Source organism: Liolophura sinensis, chromosome 6 (genome assembly GCF_032854445.1).
Source record: "Liolophura sinensis isolate JHLJ2023 chromosome 6, CUHK_Ljap_v2, whole genome shotgun sequence".
NCBI classification, from domain to species: Eukaryota; Metazoa; Mollusca; class Polyplacophora; order Chitonida; family Chitonidae; genus Liolophura; species Liolophura sinensis.
The window spans coordinates 1,286,130-1,307,106 of NC_088300.1; the positions used below are offsets into that span (position 1 = coordinate 1,286,130).

At 39.1% G+C, this 20,977-nt stretch overlaps 1 protein-coding gene across 2 annotated transcripts in view; it reads left to right on the forward strand.

Moving 5' to 3' along the window:
* Window positions 1-3,014: 3,014 nt before the first annotated feature.
* The window catches only part of LOC135466200 (annexin A6-like), a 55,716-nt gene continuing 37,753 nt past the window's right edge, over window positions 3,015-20,977 (forward strand). For both annotated transcript variants that reach the window (XM_064743599.1, XM_064743600.1), the window contains exons 1-3: window positions 3,015-3,136; window positions 4,091-4,258; window positions 14,816-14,896. In XM_064743599.1, the coding sequence (XP_064599669.1) occupies window positions 4,151-4,258; window positions 14,816-14,896 (189 nt within the window). In that variant the 5' untranslated portion in view covers window positions 3,015-3,136; window positions 4,091-4,150. The remainder of the gene's footprint in view (window positions 3,137-4,090; window positions 4,259-14,815; window positions 14,897-20,977) is intronic.

The window sequence follows — 20,977 nt, forward strand, 5'->3', positions numbered from 1 at the left end:
CATATTTTGTCGGCCGTTTGATTGACATGTACGTACTTGTTGGAAAGTGTACACCATTCACTAGTCGAGGGGCACATGTAGAGATTGAAGCTTTAAGCTAGACGTTTCTGACCATGGGAGAATGCAGCATGCATGCATATCAAAGCCTGATTACCCATTTTATAACAAGAAAATTAAAAATTATAAAATGTGTAATATTCAGGCATAGTGTACATAGAAACGTAATTCACTAACTGCATACAAATATACCAACGATTGGTGTGTATTTTTAATTTATTTATTTGATTGGTGTTTTACGCTGTATATTTATTGACCAATTAACATTTAAATACAGGTTAGCTGATGACATGCTTTGCGTTATCCTATAATAGAATATTAGCACACTGATTCGGTTATCCCAGTTTCTTTTTGGTGGAGGCATGGTAAGTTTTTTCAAGTACCGATATGACTTGAGACAAAATTCCCCACTTTGCACAGCCGCTTGTGAAAACGGGTTTCTCGGAAATGAACGTGGAACATTATCAAACGTCTTTAAAATGGAAACGGACATACTCTATGCAGATGAGTAATCAGAAAACAATGGTAAAGTAGTGCTTGTGTAGTTTCTCATCGTTTTTTAAAAGAAATAAAAGAATACTCATAATAAAAAAATGCAGATTGGACATCAGGTCAACTGTGGAGGAATGCAGAACACCCTCAAAAAACTAATCTGTTCATTTTGACAACTTCTGTTGTCTGAGTCATGCTAGAATGTATTCTGTTATTGCAGCATATTATTCTGTTAAATATGACACACATATTCTATTAATTCAACAGAAAGACTGTATTAGACTGACAGGACATTAGGTTAAATATTACAGAATATTTTGTTATTATAACAGTATACATCCTAGCATCACTCAGACAACAAAATTTCTCTTTAAATTAAAAAAAAAATAATTTTTTGAGTGCAGTCATTATATATCAGGAGATACTCATGTTTTATGGACATAAATTCTTCTATCTTTCTTATGCCTTACAAATGTACCTCTTCTGGAAATGTATTTTTATCTGGATCTCTACAACGGTTTGACTCTAACTCAGGTTAAAGTTGTATTTAGCTTCCTTGTATGTCTGATGCATCTAAAGAACACATATTGGTGTAAATATATTTTAGTACCACGAGTTACATGTGTGCTTACACAAACCTCTCCAGCTTTGGGAAATACTTCCCACGAGTCACGTATATTTTATGTTAAGCTGACGCACAGGACGTGATTTCAGAGACAGCGATAGGATCTGATTGACCTATAGTTGTGATCCAGAGATAAATTTACCTTCACTGCTTACAGGTATCATGGTCAGAAATTATTAATATCCAAACAGCATGTATTGAGCTGGACTTCTTCTTTTGTTGATCACTTCCATATATCCATGCTCCCATACCCTGAATAAGTGATACTCAGCTATATTGCAACAAATACGTCCGGTCACATATAGCATGGCATTTCCTTTGAACCAGCCAAACTGCACATTTTGAATGTCTTAATTTATTAAGCTTTCTTCCTCGTCTTATTACCTTATTAAATAATGGCTTATACTAATGCTACAACACTGCCTGTACTGACTATATAAAGGTATTGTCCTATACCGATATGGTGAGTTCAAATCATTTCATGCTTGCTTCCTCTCCGGCCGTACGTGGGAAGGTCTTCCAGCAACCTACGGCTGCTCTTTGGTTTCCTACGGGCTCTGCCCGGTTTCCTCGTATCATCATGCTGGTCGCCGTAGTGTAATCGAAATATTCTTGAGTACCGCGTAAAACACCAAGGGAATAAATAAATAAACAAATATACCGGTGTGCATACCCGCCATACAGGTGCTAATCACCAACTGTACGTGACTAAGTCAACCTATATTTGTACATTGCAGGATGGACTTTCTGGTCGCAGAGTTCTGACATCCTAGGATCGAACCTCTGCAAAATGGAGAGTATATAAGACATACCGGTACGTTAATTACTTTAGGACGACTTAACCAGTTTTAAACACATTATCTATCGAGGCCCACCGTAACTCATATATATCGCATCACATTAAACACAAACACTGTGCAGGTTTCCAAAATTCATTTCGGCTAATATCCTACATCACTCGGATTAGACAATTAATATAGGCCTGCGCTGACTGATTACCCATGAAAAATTTATAATGCAAGCATGCAATTGTAGTGTCATGACGAGGGATTTTCCTTTGTTAATCATCATTTTGGTAGGCCTATCATCTCTGAATAAAAATGAAAGGTCTTTCTGACAATTTACAACCGTGAAACACAGCGTGGTCGGCGTCCTAGAAAAACTAGGTTATGTGTGGTACCTACGATACTGGCTAATAAATAAAAGCTGTAGGCCTGCATGTACGGTACTAATTTTGTGCATTTGTGTTAAATACTTGTCTCTAGGAGCGGGCTGATATATTTACAGTTGCATGTAGTTACATGCAGTGAACCGGAAGCTCTCGGTATGTATATCGCTGATGCGCAATTTAGGCAAGTTCTGCTGAAACAAAATTGTGATAAATTCGGGATAAACTATGCGTTTTCCTTTTAATAAGAATTTTTATTCAAACCGGTTAGCCGATGTCATTTGGTCAATGAAAAAAAAAAACAAAACCCCAAAACCCCATTATTTCAGGGTTGGAGGTGGGGGGTCTTAGCTCCCTCACTTTAATTTCATTCATGATTAAATATTATAGATTTCGAGGGGCGTTAATGTCACTGGCATGGATAGGACAACCGGTATATCAGCCACTATAGGCGTGTCTACCACTGTGGAAGTACATGTACAGGATATACTACTTGAAGACGACTGAGACTTGCGTGCCATCTCAGCTCATCTCGTGGAGGGAAGCGATTGCCCGCCCATCTACGACCCTCAGAGGTCAGAACTGGCAGTGTGCCAATCAGCGACCGCGTTTCTAACTTGACACAGTCGGTGGTAACCATAGACATCAACACGCTAAGCGCACACGCAACCACACGGTGAGTGGATTTCGCTGTAAGCTCGTTTTCTACCGGTCTGTGGATTTACCTGTCATGTAATGGATTATGTCTGGAATGTGGCTTCTGTTACCTGGACAGGTGCGTGAAGAGAAACGCGGTAAGCCGCAGGTTTGACAAGAATGGGATAGGATTAAACGAGATCAAAGCTCTCATTAATTAAGCTGATGTCGTTGTTGTGAATGCCTATAGAGTCAGTCGTAAACTGTGGTATACTATCACAGCCCTATCTTGTCTCATAAGTTTACCTTGAACACCACTGTACTTCCCTTGCTGGCTTCAGTATACTACTGCTGGGCACCAAATAATTTGTCTGTCCGTAGTCACAGTGTTCTCAGTGGTCAGTTCCAGGTAGGTGTTCCGATGTGGCATCACGAGTAAATTCACGCCAGCATGAAACTATACTGGATTTTGGATAAATTTCACTCCAACCTCCGTGTTTGGTATTTAGCCACATGGTAGACAGCTCGATCTATGACAGGAGTTTATAACAACATTAAAACAGCCAGTATTTGCACAATGTAGTAAACTGCAGTCTAGGATATATAAAAATGGTCACAGAGTTTGTATATGGATAACAACTTATAATTTATTGGTTTTAAACGTTTCAGCATATTTGAAGATACATGTAAGTTGGTTCCTTCTGAACACTTATGGTTTTACCTGAGTATTTAGGATGTGCTTTACCCAAACTTTGATACTATCAATCTTGCTCTGGGCCATATAATGTTTTACAGAGACCTTATACACTGCTGCGTAATTGCCAGTTATGGGTGGTTGAAGAATTACTTAGGCTAAAAATGTTGTACAGTATCGGTAACTTTGTTCTGAGGCCATGTTGTGCCACATTTGGCTAAGCATAAAACATAGTCATCCAGTGACTGCATGACTGTTTTATGGCAGTTCCATTACTTACAGTCCGTTATATGTGATAAAACTTCTTAATTTACACTTTTTCAAAAGTATTTCCAAAATTTTTTTTTGATGCATCTGATACCATCTGTTCTTTAACAGCTAGTATTTATTACTGTGCATCTTTTCTGTCTCATTGTAGGAATGTTTCTTCACTGACTTAGGATTTGGGTGTGTGACTCTGAACCTTTAACGTGTATAGATGACTTCACCTAAAACTGCAACGATGCCAAAAACAGGTTTCCCAACAGCCAGCAAAGTACTGCTGAAGTATGAAAAACAGAGGGCCTACAGACAACATCGACAAAAGGTATGGTACATGAGGGACATCGTATTTATATTGTGACACTGTGGGCAATCCTTCCTCAGAAGTCAGTTTTAACCTGTAAAGTTTTGGAGAAAAGCTGTTAGTCCTAGGTCACAGGTAAAGTTTAGACAGGTGATGTGGCCCCTAGAGAGGCCTGGTCATAAAATTTAGACATGAACAAGGAGGTAGAACCCCTAAGAGGTCTGGTCACATGAACCAGACGGTAGAACCCCGAGAGAGGTCTGGTCGCAAATTTAGACATGAACCAGAAAGTAGAACTCCTAGAGAGGTCTGGTCATATGAACCAGGAGGCAGAGCCCTTAGAGAGGTCTGGTCACAAATTTACACATGAACCAGGAGATAGAACCCCTAGAGAGTTCTGGTCCCATAAACCAGGAGGTAGAACCCCTAGGGAGGTCTGGTCACATGAATCAGGAGGTAGAACCCCTAGAGAGTTCTGGTCCCATAAACCAGGAGGAAGAACCCCTAGAGATGTTTGGTCACAAATTTAGACATAAACCAGGAGGAAGAACCCCTAGAGATGTTTGGTCACAAATTTAGACATAAACCAGGAGGTAGAACCCCTAGAGAGGTCTGGTCACATGAACCAGGAGGTAGAACCCCTTGAGAGTTCTAGGGAACATCTGTCTGTTTCACTGATTTTTTTCCTTGTTCCGTATTTCTGTTAGTTGTACCATTGTTATATGTGTGTAATATGTGACAAATTTCCAAAGACGTATCTTGTCTGGACATGTTCTCAGCTTCATGATGTTACACACTGTATTATGTTGAGTGAATCATTACAAATGCATTACAGTTTAGTCTGGCCTCTTTATGTGTGGTAAGAAAGTAGATCAAGAGTTCAACATGATAAACCAACCAGTGTTAATGTGACTAGACATATTCCTGATGCTTTATACATGTACATACATTAATGTTTATGACAGTAGAAATGGCCACAGTTGAGTGGTTTAAACTCACAGGTGTTACATGTATCTAGAATCTGACGGGTATCTAAGTAATCATCGCTATAAACACTTGATTTTAATCCTAAGTTCACAGTTTTCATGATACCTGAGCCAAACCTGAGCAATGCATATACCTGTAAGGAACCTAATCAGTGGCTACTGAATGGCCAGTGGTCCACTACCCTCAGGCCTCAACCGTGACTTTCTGCAAATCAATGAGAAATCAATAAATGTGAGAGAAGCGGAGGAAGTTTGAATTCCTGAAGGGCATGCTGTCGATTTGAACGAAGTGCCGATCAATCAAGAGCTATTGAGAAGATGTCTGGCAAATGGAAGTGTTGAGGAGAAATGATTGTGACCTACTGCTGAACTCACACATAGGTGTGAGTGCTTTCAAAAAAGACATACTCCCAGCAATATGCTCTCTTTAGAATTTTATTTGACTGCATGAGGACATGAGAGGTTGTTAAACTAAATGTTCACATGCTCATGCATTTATTTGGTTTGATTTTATACTGAGTTTGAAGGTCAGAATTTCTTTCTTCGGAATACAAACATTGCTGAACACAACCCATTGTGCTCCGACTTAACAATATTAGGTTCAGTATTACAAGTTTGAAAATGCATTTCACCCACTATGTTTCAGCACATTCATCTTCGCACCATGAATGTAGGTCCCAAAAATGTAACAATGGCATTATTTAAAACCTCATGTTTTGCAGTGGATAGTGACAGATCCATTGAAACTACTGTTTAGTACAATAAGTCACTGCGGCTCAGCAGGCCAACTGCTCGATACGTCAGTGGACCCACATTCGTGGAGCTAATAGCAAATCAGAGAATTGCATCTTTGTCTACATGTACATCCAAACAGAATAGTGTTAATTCATAGCCTCTAAATCGGCCTGAAGCTTACAAACAATATGGGAGATCTGCAAATTAGACCTCAGTTGCTCCGTATTCAGCTGCATTGTTGGAAAAGGAAAAAGAACTTTATATGATTGTTGAATGTTTGTGTTTCCATGGATATGGGCCTCAGAAAAGACAGACTCAGCAACATGCAATTTAAATTATTTACTCACTGTGTATCTGGTTTACACATTGTTGAATCCATGTAGTACATGTATATGAAAAGAGTGGCTTGGAAAAACATATTGTTTTTAATATATATCTGCATAAGCTGGTTGTTTGTACATGTGGCTATACAAAGATATGACTATATAGGGCATATATTTATTTAACCATTTTTGTATCAGTTTAAGATAAAAGGAATCTGAATGGAATAATGTATAGATGTACAGAGCTACAGTATTGTTATGCGTCGGTTTCTACAGGTAATCGTTAATTATTCAGCTAGCTAATTAACTGCGCTAAGTGAGGGAATCCATCATGTGATGTTTCTGTGGCATTATTTTGGGCTGGATTCTTTCTTTACGTCTTGGTCAATATGCCAGTCATTGTTCTTGAGTGGCTTGTACCATATTGATATGTGAGGTGTTGTACATTTCGTTCCCAACAGCACAACTGTTTGTAGCAACATGCTAATACGTATGTTATAGGAAATCCTAGGTAAATAGTGTATTCATTTGCCTCACATCAAGTTCATGAAGCTTTGGGCTGAAAAACCAACATTTCTCTTGGTAATTTAGATGTGTATAAGTAAGAGATCTAGCTATTGAAACCATCTCAGTTTCTTCAGGGTGATGTCTGGATGATCATGGTTTATATGCAGGTTAGATGATACATGTCATTTTCTTTAGGGTGATGTCTGGGTGATCATGGTTTATCTGAAGGCTAGATGATACATGTCAGTTTCTTCAGGGTGATGTCTGGGTGACCATGGTTTATATGCAGGTTAGATGATACATGTCAGTTTCTTCAGGGTGATGTCTTGGTGATCATGGTTTATATGTAGGTTAGATGATACATGTCATTGTCTTCAGGGTAATGTCTGGGTGATCATGGTTTATGTGCAGGTTAGATGATACATGTCAGTTTCTTCAGGGTGATGTCTGGATGATCATGGTTTATATGCAGGTTAGATGATACATGTCATTTTCTTCAGGGTGATGTCTGGATGATCATGGTTTATATGCAGGTTAGATGATACATGTCATTTTCTTCAGGGTGAAGTCTGGGTGATCATGGTTTATATGCAGGTTAGATGATACATGTCATTTTCTTCAGGGTGATGTCTGGATGATCATGGTTTATATGCAGGTTAGATGATACGGGTCATTTTCTTCAGGGTGATACCTGGATGATCATGGTTTATGTGGAGGTTAGATGATACATGTCAGTTTCTTCAGGGTGATGTCTGGGTGATCATGGTTTATATGCAGGTTAGATGATACATGTCAGTTTCTTCAGGGTGATGTCTGGGTGATCATGGTTTATGTGGAGGTTAGATGATACATGTCATTTTCTTTAGGGTGATGTCTGGGTGATCATGGTTTATCTGAAGGCTAGATGATACATGTCAGTTTCTTCAGGGTGATGTCTGGGTGACCATGGTTTATATGCAGGTTAGATGATACATGTCAGTTTCTTCAGGGTGATGTCTGGGTGATCATGGTTTATGTGCAGGTTAGATGATACATGTCAGTTTCTTCAGGGTGATGTCTGGATGATCATGGTTTATATGCAGGTTAGATAATACAGGTCATTTTGTTCAGGGTAATGTCTGGGTGATCATGGTTTATATGCAGGTTAGATGATACATGTCATTTTCTTTAGGGTGATGCTGGGTGATCATGGTTTATCTGAAGGCTAGATGACACATGTCAGTTTCTTCAGGGTGATGTCTGGGTGACCATGGTTTATATGCAGGTTAGATGATACATGTCAGTTTCTTCAGGGTGATGTCTGGGTGATCATGGTTTATGTGCAGGTTAGATGATACATGTCAGTTTCTTCAAGGTGATGTCTGGGTGATCATGGTTTATGTGCAGGTTAAATGATACATGTCAGTTTCTTCAGGGTGATGTCTGGATGATCATGGTTTTGCAGGTTAGATGATACATCTCATTTTCTTCAGGGTGAAGTCTTGGTGATCATGGTTTATATGTAGGTTAGATGATACATGTCATTGTCTTCAGGGTAATGTCTGGATGAACATGGTTTATGTGGAGGTTAGATGATACATGTCATTTTCTTCAGGGTGATGTCTGGATGATCATGGTTTATATGCAGGTTAGATGATACATGTCAGTTTCTTCAGGTTGATATCTGGATGATCATGGTTTATGTGCAGGTTAGATGATACATGTCAGTTTCTTCAGGGTGATGTCTGGGTGATCATGGTTTATGTGCAGGTTAGATGATACATGTCATTTTCTTCAGGGTGATGTCTGGATGATCATGGTTTATGTGCAGGTTAGATGATACATGTCAGTTTCTTCAGGGTAATGTCTGGGTGATCATGGTTTATATGCAGGTTAGATGATACATGTCAGTTTCTTCAGGGTGATGTCTGGATGATCATGGTTTATATGCAGGTTAGATGATACATGTCATTTTCTTCAGGGTGATGTCTGGATGATCATGGTTTATATGCAGGTTAGATGATACATGTCATTTTCTTCAGGGTGAAGTCTGGGTGATCATGGCTTATGTGCAGGTTAGATGATACATGTCATTTTCTTCAAGGTGATGTCTGGATGATCATGGTTTATATGCAGGTTAGATGATACATGTCATTTTCTTCAGGGTGATGTCTGGGTGATCATGGTTTATGTGCAGGTTAGATGATACAGGTCATTTTCTTCAGGGTAATGTCTGGGTGATCATGGTTTATATGCAGGTTAGATGATACATGTCATTTTCTTCAGGGTGATGTCTGGATGATCATGGTTTATGTGCAGGTTAGATGATACATGTCATTTTCTTCAGGGTAATGTCTGGGTGATCATGGTTTATATGCAGGTTAGATGATACATGTCATTTTCTTCAGGGTGATGTCTGGATGATCATGGTTTATATGTAGGTTAGATGATACATGTCATTTTGTTCAGGGTGATGTCTGGATAATCATGGTTTATATGCAGGTTAGATGATACATGTCATTTTCTTCAGGGTGATGTCTGGGTGATCATGGTTTATCTGAAGGTTAGATGATACAGGTCATTTTCTTCAGGGTGATGTCTGGATGATCATGGTTTATATGCAGGTTAGATGATACATGTCATTTTCTTCAGGGTAATGTCTGGGTGATCATGGTTTATGTGCAGGTTAGATGATACATGTCATTTTCTTCAAGGTGATGTCTGGAAGATCATGGTTTATATGCAGGTTAGATGATACATGTCATTTTCTTCAGGGTGATGTCTGGATGATCATGGTTTATATGCAGGTTAGATGATACATGTCATTTTCTTCAGGGTGATGTCTGGATGATCATGGTTTATGTGCAGGTTAGATGATACATGTCAGTTTCTTCAGGGTGATGTCTGGATGATCATGGTTTATGTGCAGGTTAGATGATACATGTCATTTTCTTCAGGGTAATGTCTGGATGATCATGGTTTATATGCAGGTTAGATAATACAGGTCATTTTCTTCAGGGTAATGTCTGGGTGATCATGGTTTATGTGCAGGTTAGATGATACATGTCATTTTCTTCAGGGAGATATCTGGGTGATCATGGTTTATCTGAAGGTGAGATGATACATGTCATTTTGTTCAGGGAGATATCTGGATGATCATGGTTTTTATGCAGGTTAGATGATACATGTCAGTTTCTTCAGGGTGATGTCTGAGTGATCATGGTTTATATGCAGGTTAGATGATACATGTCGTTTTCTTCAGGGTGATGTCTGGATGATCATGGTTTATGTGCAGGTTAGATGATACATGTCAGTTTCTTCAGGGTGATGTCTGGATGATCATGGTTTATATGCAGGTTAGATGATACATGTCGTTTTCTTCAGGGTGATGTCTGGATGATCATGGTTTATATGCAGGTTAGATAATACAGGTCATTTTCTTCAGGGTAATGTCTGGGTGATCATGGTTTATGTGCAGGTTAGATGATACATGTCATTTTCTTCAGGGTGATGTCTGGATGATCATGGTTTATATGCAGGTTAGATGATACATGTCATTTTCTTCAGGGTGATGTCTGGATGATCATGGTTTATATGCAGGTTAGATGATACAGGTCAGTTTCCTCAAGGTGATGTCTGGATGATCATGGTTTATATGTAGGTTAGATGATACATGTCATTTTCTTCAGGGTGATGTCTGGATGATCATGGTTTATATGCAGGTTAGATGATACAGGTCAGTTTCTTCAAGGTGATGTCTGGATGATCATGGTTTATATGTAGGTTAAATGATACATGTCATTTTGTTCAGGGAGATATCTGGATGATCATGGTTTATATGCAGGTTAGATGATACATGTCGTTTTCTTCAGGGTGAAGTCTGGATGATCATGGTTTATATGCAGGTTAGATGATACATGTCATTTTCTTCAGGGTGATGTCTGGATGATCATGGTTTATGTGCAGGTTAGATGATACATGTCATTTTCTTCAGGGTGATGTCTGGGTGATCATGGTTTATCTGAAGGTTAGATGATACATGTCATTTTCTTCAGGGTGATGTCTGGATGATCATGGTTTTGCAGGTTAGATGATACATGTCATTTTCTTTAGGGTGATGTCTGGGTGATCATGGTTTATCTGAAGGCTAGATGATACATGTCAGTTTCTTCAGGGTGATGTCTGGGTGACCATGGTTTATATGCAGGTTAGATGATACATGTCAGTTTCTTCAGGGTGATGTCTGGGTGATCATGGTTTATATGTAGGTTAGAAGATACATGTCATTGTCTTTAGGGTAATGTCTGGATGATCATGGTTTATATGCAGGTTAGATGATACATGTCAGTTTCTTCAGGGTGATGTCTGGATGATCATGGTTTATATGTAGGTTAGATGATACATGTCATTTTCTTCAGGGTGATGTCTGGATGATCATGGTTTATATGCAGGTTAGATGATACATGTCAGTTTCTTCAGGGTGATGTCTGGATGATCATGGTTTATATGCAGGTTAGATGATACATGTCAGTTTCTTCAAGGTGATGTCTGGGTGATCATGGTTTATGTGCAGGTTAGATGATACATGTCATTTTCCTCAGGGTGATGTCTGGATGATCATGGTTTATATGCAGGTTAAATGATACATGTCAGTTTCTTCAGGGTGATGTCTGGATGATCATGGTTTATATGCAGGTTAGATGATACATGTCAGTTTCTTCAGGGTGATGTCTGGATGATCATGGTTTATATGCAGGTTAGATGATACATGTCAGTTTCTTCAGGGTGATGTCTGGATGATCATGGTTTATATGCAGGTTAGATGATACATGTCAGTTTCTTCAGGGTGATGTCTGGGTGATCATGGTTTATGTGCAGGTTAGATGATACATGTCATTTTCCTCAGGGTGATGTCTGGATGATCATGGTTTATATGCAGGTTAAATGATACATGTCAGTTTCTTCAGGGTGATGTCTGGATGATCATGGTTTATATGCAGGTTAGATGATACATGTCAGTTTCTTCAGGGTGATGTCTGGGTGATCATGGTTTATGTGCAGGTTAGATGATACATGTCATTTTCCTCAGGGTGATGTCTGGATGATCATGGTTTATATGCAGGTTAAATGATACATGTCAGTTTCTTCAGGGTGATGTCTGGGTGATCATGGTTTATGTGCAGGTTAGATGATACATGTCATTTTCTTCAGGGTGATGTCTGGATGATCATGGTTTATATGCAGGTTAGATGATACATGTCAGTTTCTTCAGGGTGATGTCTGGGTGATCATGGTTTATGTGCAGGTTAGATGATACATGTCATTTTCCTCAGGGTGATGTCTGGATGATCATGGTTTATATGCAGGTTAGATGATACATGTCAGTTTCTTCAGGGTGATGTCTGGATGATCATGGTTTATATGCAGGTTAGATGATACATGTCATTTTCATCAGGGTGATGTCTGGGTGATCATGGTTTATGTGCAGGTTAATTGATAGATGTCAGTTTCTTCAGGGTGATACCTGGGTGATCATGGTTTATATGCAGGTTAGATGATACATGTCATTTTCTTCAGGGTGATGTCTGGGTGATCATGGTTTATCTGAAGGTGAGATGATACATGTCATTTTCTTCAGGGAGATACCTGGGTGATCATGGTTTATATGCAGGTTAATTGATAGATGTCAGTTTCTTCATGGTGATGTCTGGATGATCATGGTTTATATGCAGGTTAGATGATACATGTCAGTTTCTTCAGGGTGATGTCTGGATGATCATGGTTTATATGCAGGTTAGATGATACATGTCAGTTTCTTCAGGGTAATGTCTGGGTGATCATGGTTTATCTGAAGGTGAGATGATACATGTCATTTTCTTCAGGGAGATACCTGGGTGATCATGGTTTATATGCAGGTTAATTGATAGATGTCAGTTTCTTCATGGTGATGTCTGGATGATCATGGTTTATATGCAGGTTAGATGATACATGTCATTTTCTTCAGGGTGATGTCTGGGTGATCATGGTTTATGTGCAGGTTAGATGATACATGTCAGTTTCTTCAGGGTGATACCTGGGTGATCATGGTTTATCTGAAGGTGAGATGATACATGTCATTTTGTTCAGGGAGATACCTGGGTGATCATGGTTTATGTGCAGGTTAGATGATACAGGTCAGTTTCTCGTCATAATCTACCAGTCTCCGATCAGAAGTAAATATAGAACCAACACTGAACTATGTGACTAATAATACAAAGAAACTATGAGCGATTTTGGTTTGTTTGGTTCAACTTTACCACCTATCTCGGTGATGTTTAACTGTGCTCTTTAAAGTATGGCAAGCTATTGTGATAATTTGGGGGAGGGGGGGGGGTGGCAGGGGGGGGGGGAGTGGGTGTATATGGTTTGACTTGCTTGTACATGTTTAGGCTTGGCTGGGTGTAAACAGTGTACATGTTTAGGCTTGGCTGAGTGTATACAGTGTACATTTTTAGGCTTTACATGTTTAGGCTTGACAGGGTGTAAACAGTGTACATGTATGCATGTACATGTTTAGGCTTGGCTGAGTGTATGTTTAGGCTTGGCTGCGTGTATACAGTGTACCTTTATACTTGTACATGTTTAGGCTTGGCTGGGTGTATACAGTGTACATGTGTGCTTGTACATGTTTAGGCTTGGCTGGGTGTATACAGTGTACATGTATGCTTGTACATGTTTAGGCTTGGCTGGGTGTATACAGTGTACATGTTTAGGCTTGTACATGTTGTGTTGTACATCATTGGTAGCTATTGCAATAAGCAGCTTATCTGGCTACCTGGCTTTTGGAATGCCTGTCCATCTGTTTACTATGAGGATGTTTTGCCCACAGAACTATTCCTCCATTCTGTATCATACATACATGTGCAGGTGCACTTTGGTTGAACGATTTCAGTTCAGTGATTTACGTGTAGCTTCCATGCTACCACTGTGCAAAGATGGATTTGGAGCGTCAAAAAATGAGAGCGTTAAATGGATACGGTTTCACAAAACTTCATAAGTTCATTATTAAAATTGCTTAACTTGAAGTGTTTCTTGAAGTAGCTTAACTCAAGTACCACAAAAGCTTATTATTGTGTCGCTTAACCAAAGTACATTAGCTTTTAAGCTAAAAATAAATTTGGAGGCTTCGTGAAAGTTGATAGATGTGATGATACATTGTGTGAAGATGTGCCTGTGATTTTGGGGTAACATTCCCTGGGTAGTTTTCCAAGTTATTGCTGTTGTGAATGAAAGCTGGAGAGCTTGCTCACACAGTTCCTTATACAGTTTTCAGTAAATTTCTTAAAAAGTTTGTGTTATGATGACATATGAAAATGTGTACAATGATGTATGTGCGTCTTAGGTTAAAGAGGTATCAGAGGGTCATGACTCCATTTCATTAGTGTTAAGCAGCAGGTTGGTGGGTGATGTGGGGTGCAGTGATAGGTATATGTCTTTTAAAACATGCTGATATTGTATGTAAAAAATTTATAAATCAAATATAACTTTCTCATAAGCTTAGTTCTGTCAGATTTCGGTCATGTGAAGATGATAATCCCTATGCATACATTCTTCTCATTTTTAGGACACTTAGTGTGTCCTTTTGAGCCAGTATGCTTATAATTGTAGCAGAAACATTTAGTTTCTTTTTTTCACACGGTTAGTCCATTTAATAAACAACATATTCATGTCTTTTGTTTTCCTTCAAGAGAAATGTAATTTCAGTGCTACTAATACCTGTCAGAAAAATGAGAAGAAGTAGGGTACCCAGGGTTTGTGTTGATTTAACATGTACATTTTTAAACATGTCTTCTGACCTAAAGGGGGATGTTTTATTTCTCTCCTTTCATCTCCTCTAACCTGATAATATGAGTTTTTGTGTTTCTGACGTTTGTCTTCAAATAATAACCTGGGTGAAGTGCTCAGTAAAATATAACATGTGACTGATCTATTATTTTCAAAGATCTGGAGCTCAGTCAAACATGTATGTACTCTTGTAGGATTGAAAACTGTCTATTCATCTGTTTCAGATGCAAGACATGCGGCATGGCATAGACAACTCCAATCCTCAACAATACCCTCACCTGGTGGTGAGAATGAAGAGATTACAGGTAAGTTATCACACACCTGTTATGTTAGGTGTCAGGATATGTGTGATGAACAACTCTAGTCCTCAGCAATAGCATCAGATGGTGGTTAGAATGAAGAGATTACAGGTAAGTTATCACACACCTGTTATGTCAGTTGTCAGGGTGTATGTGATGAACAGCTCTAGTCCTCAGTAATAGTGTCACCTGGTGGTGAGAATGAAGAGGTTACAGGTAAGCTATCACACACGTGTTAGGTTTAGGTGTCAGAGTGTATGTGATGCACAGCTCTAGTCCTCAGCAATAGTGTCACCTGGTGGTTACACATGTCATCACACACCTGTTAGGTTTAGGTGTCAGAGTGTATGTGATGAAAAGCTCTACTACTCAGCAGCAGTCTCACCTGGTGGTTAGAATAAAGAAGTTACAGGTAAGTCATCACACACCTGTTTTGTTATGTGTCATGATATGTGTGATGAACAACTCTTGTCCTCAGCAATAGTGTCACCTGGTGGTGAGAATGAAGCGATTACAGGTAAGTCATCACACACCTGTTTTGTTAGGTGTCATGATATGTGTGATGAACAACTCTTTTCCTCAGCAATAGTGTCACCTGGTGGTGAGAATGAAGCGATTACAGGTAAGTCATCACACACCTGTTTTGTTAGGTGTCATGATATGTGTGATGAACAACTCTTGTCCTCAGCAATAGTGTCACCTGGTGGTCACACATAAGTCATCACACACCTGATATGTTAGGTGTCAGGATATGTGTGGTGAACAACTCTCGTTTTCATTTCATGTTTTAGAAATGTACATGTACAGGAATCTATGCAAGAATGTTGATGCATGAATCTGAGATAATAATTACTGTTTAGAAGAATGCGTTACACACATATATACATGTACATGTACCTTCGTTGATACAAGTTGTCATGGAAAGCAGCTGTACTGAATTTATGATGCCAATCTGAGTAATTAACCTGTGTTCTTCACAGCAAACATTCCAGGCAGGTTGTTATGTTTTGTGTTCATCCGTTGGCATGGTAACCTGTTACTATGGCAACTAACAAACATTCGTGTAATAGTTAGCCTGTAGACCTGTGTTACTGGTGGCTGGCAGTTGCTTAGCTGTGTGTGTTCCCTCATTGGAAATTTAGGTGTAAAGTTAGTTTACACGGTAGGCTGAGTCAGAACTAACTCATCGGTTTGTAGAGATTGATGTGGCAGGGGTAATGGCCCAATCTCACCCTGCCAGAGGAAATTGAGCAAACCGGTCTATTGTGTATGTTATTGTGCTAGTGATAAATGTTACCAGTCTGTAATTAGACATTCAATAAAATGACATAGTGTTTTCAGTATGCTGAAAGAACCAGGGTAGGATACATACCAGGACATGTGGCAGAGGAAAATGACAGATAATGTTTACTTAGTAAGCAAGGAAAACCCACAACTGTCTGCAGGTTGCAGGCAGACCTTCCCACGTACGGCCGTACAGGAACTTGACATGAACTCACAGTGACGCACTGGCAAAAGGCTCCTAGGCCATTGCACCTTGATGGCATGCCAACCATTACCAGTTTACTGACAACTAGAATGGTCTATCATAAGTAGGGACAGGCTGCTTTGAACTGGAAAATGAAATGACATGGCACTTTTGTTTTGACATGTACGTTAATCTTTAGGTGGTCTTTAACATAGCGTAAAAGAGACATATTGCTGACAGCGAAAAAATTTAGCTGTTATTTTAGCCCTCCTGTACAAATAATTCAGAGTTGAGACAGGAAGTTTGCTAACATGTGTATGTATCTGACTTTGAGTTGACAACTGATCGGTCAGTTTTATCCCAGTTTTCCTATTTCGAAACAGTAACCAAAGACTGGCTTTTTTTGACTCGGCTACTTCCCCCTTGTTGTTTAGACAGCGGGAGATGTTTAACGATATGTGAAATGTCTGACTAATGTAGTTCAGTTTTGCAGTACTGGTCTTTGGGAATTATGAAAACTGTATAACATATTATTGATAGAAAGGAAGGTTGTATTTGGTTTACTAGACGTATAATTTACTTTGAACCTGTCATGTTTTTTACATGTGCAATCCATGAATGAACTTTGCATTGTGGGAATCTTTGCATTGCCTTATTAGCATGTTGTTTTGTTGGTCAAACAGTTTAGACCATTGACAGATTTCCCCTTATAATTCTCTCAGTTGACATTTTTTCAAAAAATATAGGCCCAGAAGGTTAAGAGTCAGGCGCAACGCATTTTCGTTTGGCTGAAGCAAAATTTTGAATTTCTTTCAGCCCTGTGTCCCTTTAAGGTTAATCCTTAACTAATACTGTTAATACAGGGGAGTAAGATATATGGCTCTGTGGTAAGACACCTGACTCGAACAGAGGTGCACTAGGTACAGGTTCGATCCAAGTCTTAAAAACGGGTTTTGGTGACTAGTGAATAGTGGGAAAGTAAGCCAAGGTCGGTGGTTTATCCTTGTCTATCATTGTCTATCATAGAACTGGCCACCATTTTGTAGAAGTAACTATAAACAAATAAATCAATAAACAAAAACAAAAAAAATTAGTAAATTAACAAGCGAAGTAAATTGCATTCGTAATGAATGAGGACTGAATTCCAGTGAATAAAACTGACGAATTACAGGAGAATATCTGAGGAAATGTGCTATTCTAAGGCAGCTATGGCTCCAGTGTGCAAACCACACTTAGTACTATTGCCATTATTAGTCAGTTTACAGTTCATGATAAAGTGATCGAATAAATGTAAGTGTATGCTGTACAAATTATGCACAGGTACATGCAGCTGGTGAGTTAGCATGAGACTTTTAAACTATCTACTTTATTTTGTATTTAAAATGGAAATTGTGAATATTTTTGGTAAACCTGTTCTGCTTAAACTTTGACTTCGTGACAACTCTGTCAAGATGCCAGAGAAGTGTGTTCATCTTTATCCCATGCTTCATTGAACTGGTGAAAAGCAAGCATATGTTTTGAATTTTGTAATTCTCTTTGGTTCTTGGTTTTGTGCAATAACTGCTTCAAATATTATCCATTAATTTTGGAATAAAGTTTGTGTGTGGGTTCATTTTGTGTTGGAGATAAATCATATTTTGTAATCAGTTATTAGTTATGATGGCTTTTAGAATCAGCACATAGAATGCTATTCTGTGAACGACTGAGTGGTCAGAAAATGACTATGGCCATTGTTTTTGTTGAGCTGACTGTGATATTGATTAATTGCGTTGTTAGTGGTCAGTTGTGTCCACTGATTAAGCCTTTGTTACATGTCCCAGGTGTGCACCGGTCACTTCTACAGGACCATTGATAGCTGGTTCAGACTTCCAGTGGTTATTGCAGTACAGAGCACAAAAGGCCATCAGAAGTATTGACTGCAAGGTATTAGCTGTCATGGTTGTGAATAATGTAACAATCATGCACGGTTCTGAATGGAATGAACACCGGCCAAGCTCTCTGATGTTTTATAACACCTGCATGCTAGTCTGCCTCCATCTTTATACAGGTTATACTTTCCTATCAACCTATTGTTTTTATTTATTCGCATGAAGCTCAGCTCTTTGGTTTTATTTTCTAATAATAGTTACTGTAATTAAACTCAAGAGAATAACTTCAGGGGTTTTGTTGTAAACAAAATTCAGGGATGTTTCGCTGATTGATTATTGTGTTAAAAGTACATCCTGATTGCTATTTTTTGAGTGTCAATGCAATATGATTATAAAATAAAAATGATACAAGTTACATTCATTCTCATATAGGGTTTATACCCCAATTCTTCTTATTTTTCTGACAGATGTTAGTGCTAATACCAAATTTTCCATTTCTTTCACAGCTTTTTGGAAAAGTAAAGATATGAATAAGTTGTTCAGCACATGGTCTGACCATGTGAGAAAAACCAGTTAAATACTCTGGCTACAATTACATATATACCGACCTGAAATGAGCAGACCAGGTGTCCCAATAATTAGAAGTAATGGGCTTACGATAACTGTCTGGCTTAGAGGGTTAAAGTGCGGGCTTACAGTGACTGTGTGGCTTAGAGGGTTAAAGCACTGGCGTACGATAACTGTCTGGCATAGAGGGTTATAGCGCCGACTTACAATAACTGTCAGACTTAGAGGTTTAAAGCGCGGGCTTACACTGACTGTGTGGCTTAGAGGGTTAAAGCACCGGCTTACGATAACTGTCTGGCATAGAGGGTTATAGCGCCGACTTACAATAACTGTCAGACTTAGAGGGTTAAAGCGCGGGCTTACAGTGACTGTGTGGCTTAGAGGGTTAAAGCACCGGCTTACGATAACTGTGTGGCATAGAGGGTTATAGCGCCGACTTACAATAACTGTTAGACTTAGAGGGTTAAAGCGCGGGCTTACAGTGACTGTGTGGCTTAGAGGGTTAAAGTAGCGGCTTACGATAACTGTGTGGCATAGAGGGTTATAGCGCCGACTTACAATAACTGTCAGACTTAGAGGGTTAAAGCGCGGGCTTACAGTGACTGTGTGGTTTAGAGGGTTAAAGCAGCAGCTTACGATAACTGTCTGGCGTAGAAGGTTATAGCGCCGACTTACAATAACTGTCAGACTTAGAGGGTTAAAGCGCCGGCTTACGATAACTGTGTGGCTTAGAGGGTGAAAGCGCTGGATTACAATAACTGTCTGGCTTAGAGAGTTAAAGTGCTGGTTTACGATAACTGTCAGGTCCTTGACCATAAGGTCATGTGTTTGAATTCAACTGTTGCTGTTTTGGCTGCATATGGCTGCACATGGCTTCATGAAGGTTTGTCAGTTACCTAACAAAGGTAGATTGTGTACTTCACCAGTAATCCTGGCCACCATCGTACAAGCTAAACATTCTTGTGCAAGGCATTAAGCACCAAGTAATTAAATACAATTAATGTATAGTTTTTGAGATGTTTTCTTTGGGGATATTTATTTTCTTTGAAATGTGACCCTGAGGAGACTAATATGCAGGTGTGAATAATTAATTGCTAGTAGACATGCAGACATGATCAAGCAAATTAACACGAATGTTTACTGAAGTGAACTGCACTCAGTGCTAATATAAACATACATAAATAATAATTACTCTATGTCTATGTCTGACGCTGGCTCTTCCTGAGGCTGGCTCTCTCTGATGGAAATGTGTTTGTCTTGCCTCAAGAAGATTGAACAAGCTCTTTTATCATTCATAACTAGTAGTGAGATCAGTTTTCTACTGTATGTAATGTTAATGTGGTACCACATGTATTGCTATGTGCAGTATTCTCAGCGGTACATGTATATGTGGCATATCTATAGTTTCCTTCAAGAAGCTAGATTAACAGTGTGATTTGGCATCGGTTTTACTTATTCACTTTTTGATTAGTATGATTCCGGCTAGAGAAGCATTGATTAGTTGTGGACCCAGTGCCCAACTGTGTTTCATGATATCAGTGATTGCCTGTACAGGGAGGGATGTGTGTACAAACCCAACTGTGATGTCATGATATCAGTGATTCTCTGTACAGACAGGGATGTGTGTACAAACCTGACTGTGATATCATGATATCAGTGATTTTCTGTACAGACAGGGATGTGTGTACAAACCCGACTGTGATATCATGATATCAATGATTCTCTGTACAGACAGGGATGTGTGTACAAACCTGGCTGTGATATCACGATATCAGTGATTTTCTGTACAGACAGGGATGTGTGTACAAACCCAACTGTGATATCATGATATCAGTGATTCTCTGTACAGACAGGGATGTGTGTACAAACCCAACTGTGATATCATGATATCAGTGATTTTCTGTACAGACAGGGATGTGTGTACAAACCCGACTGTGATATCATGATATCAGTGATTGTCTGTACAGGCAGGGATGTGTGTACAAACCCAACTGTGATATCATGATATCAGTGATTGTCTGTACAGACAGGGATGTGTGTACAAACCCAACTGTGATATCTTGATATCAGTGATTTTCTGTACAGACAGGGATGTGTGTACAAACCTGACTGTGATATCATGATATCAGTGATTGTCTGTACAGGGAGGGATGTGTGTACCAATGTCTGTAGGTTTGACAAAGA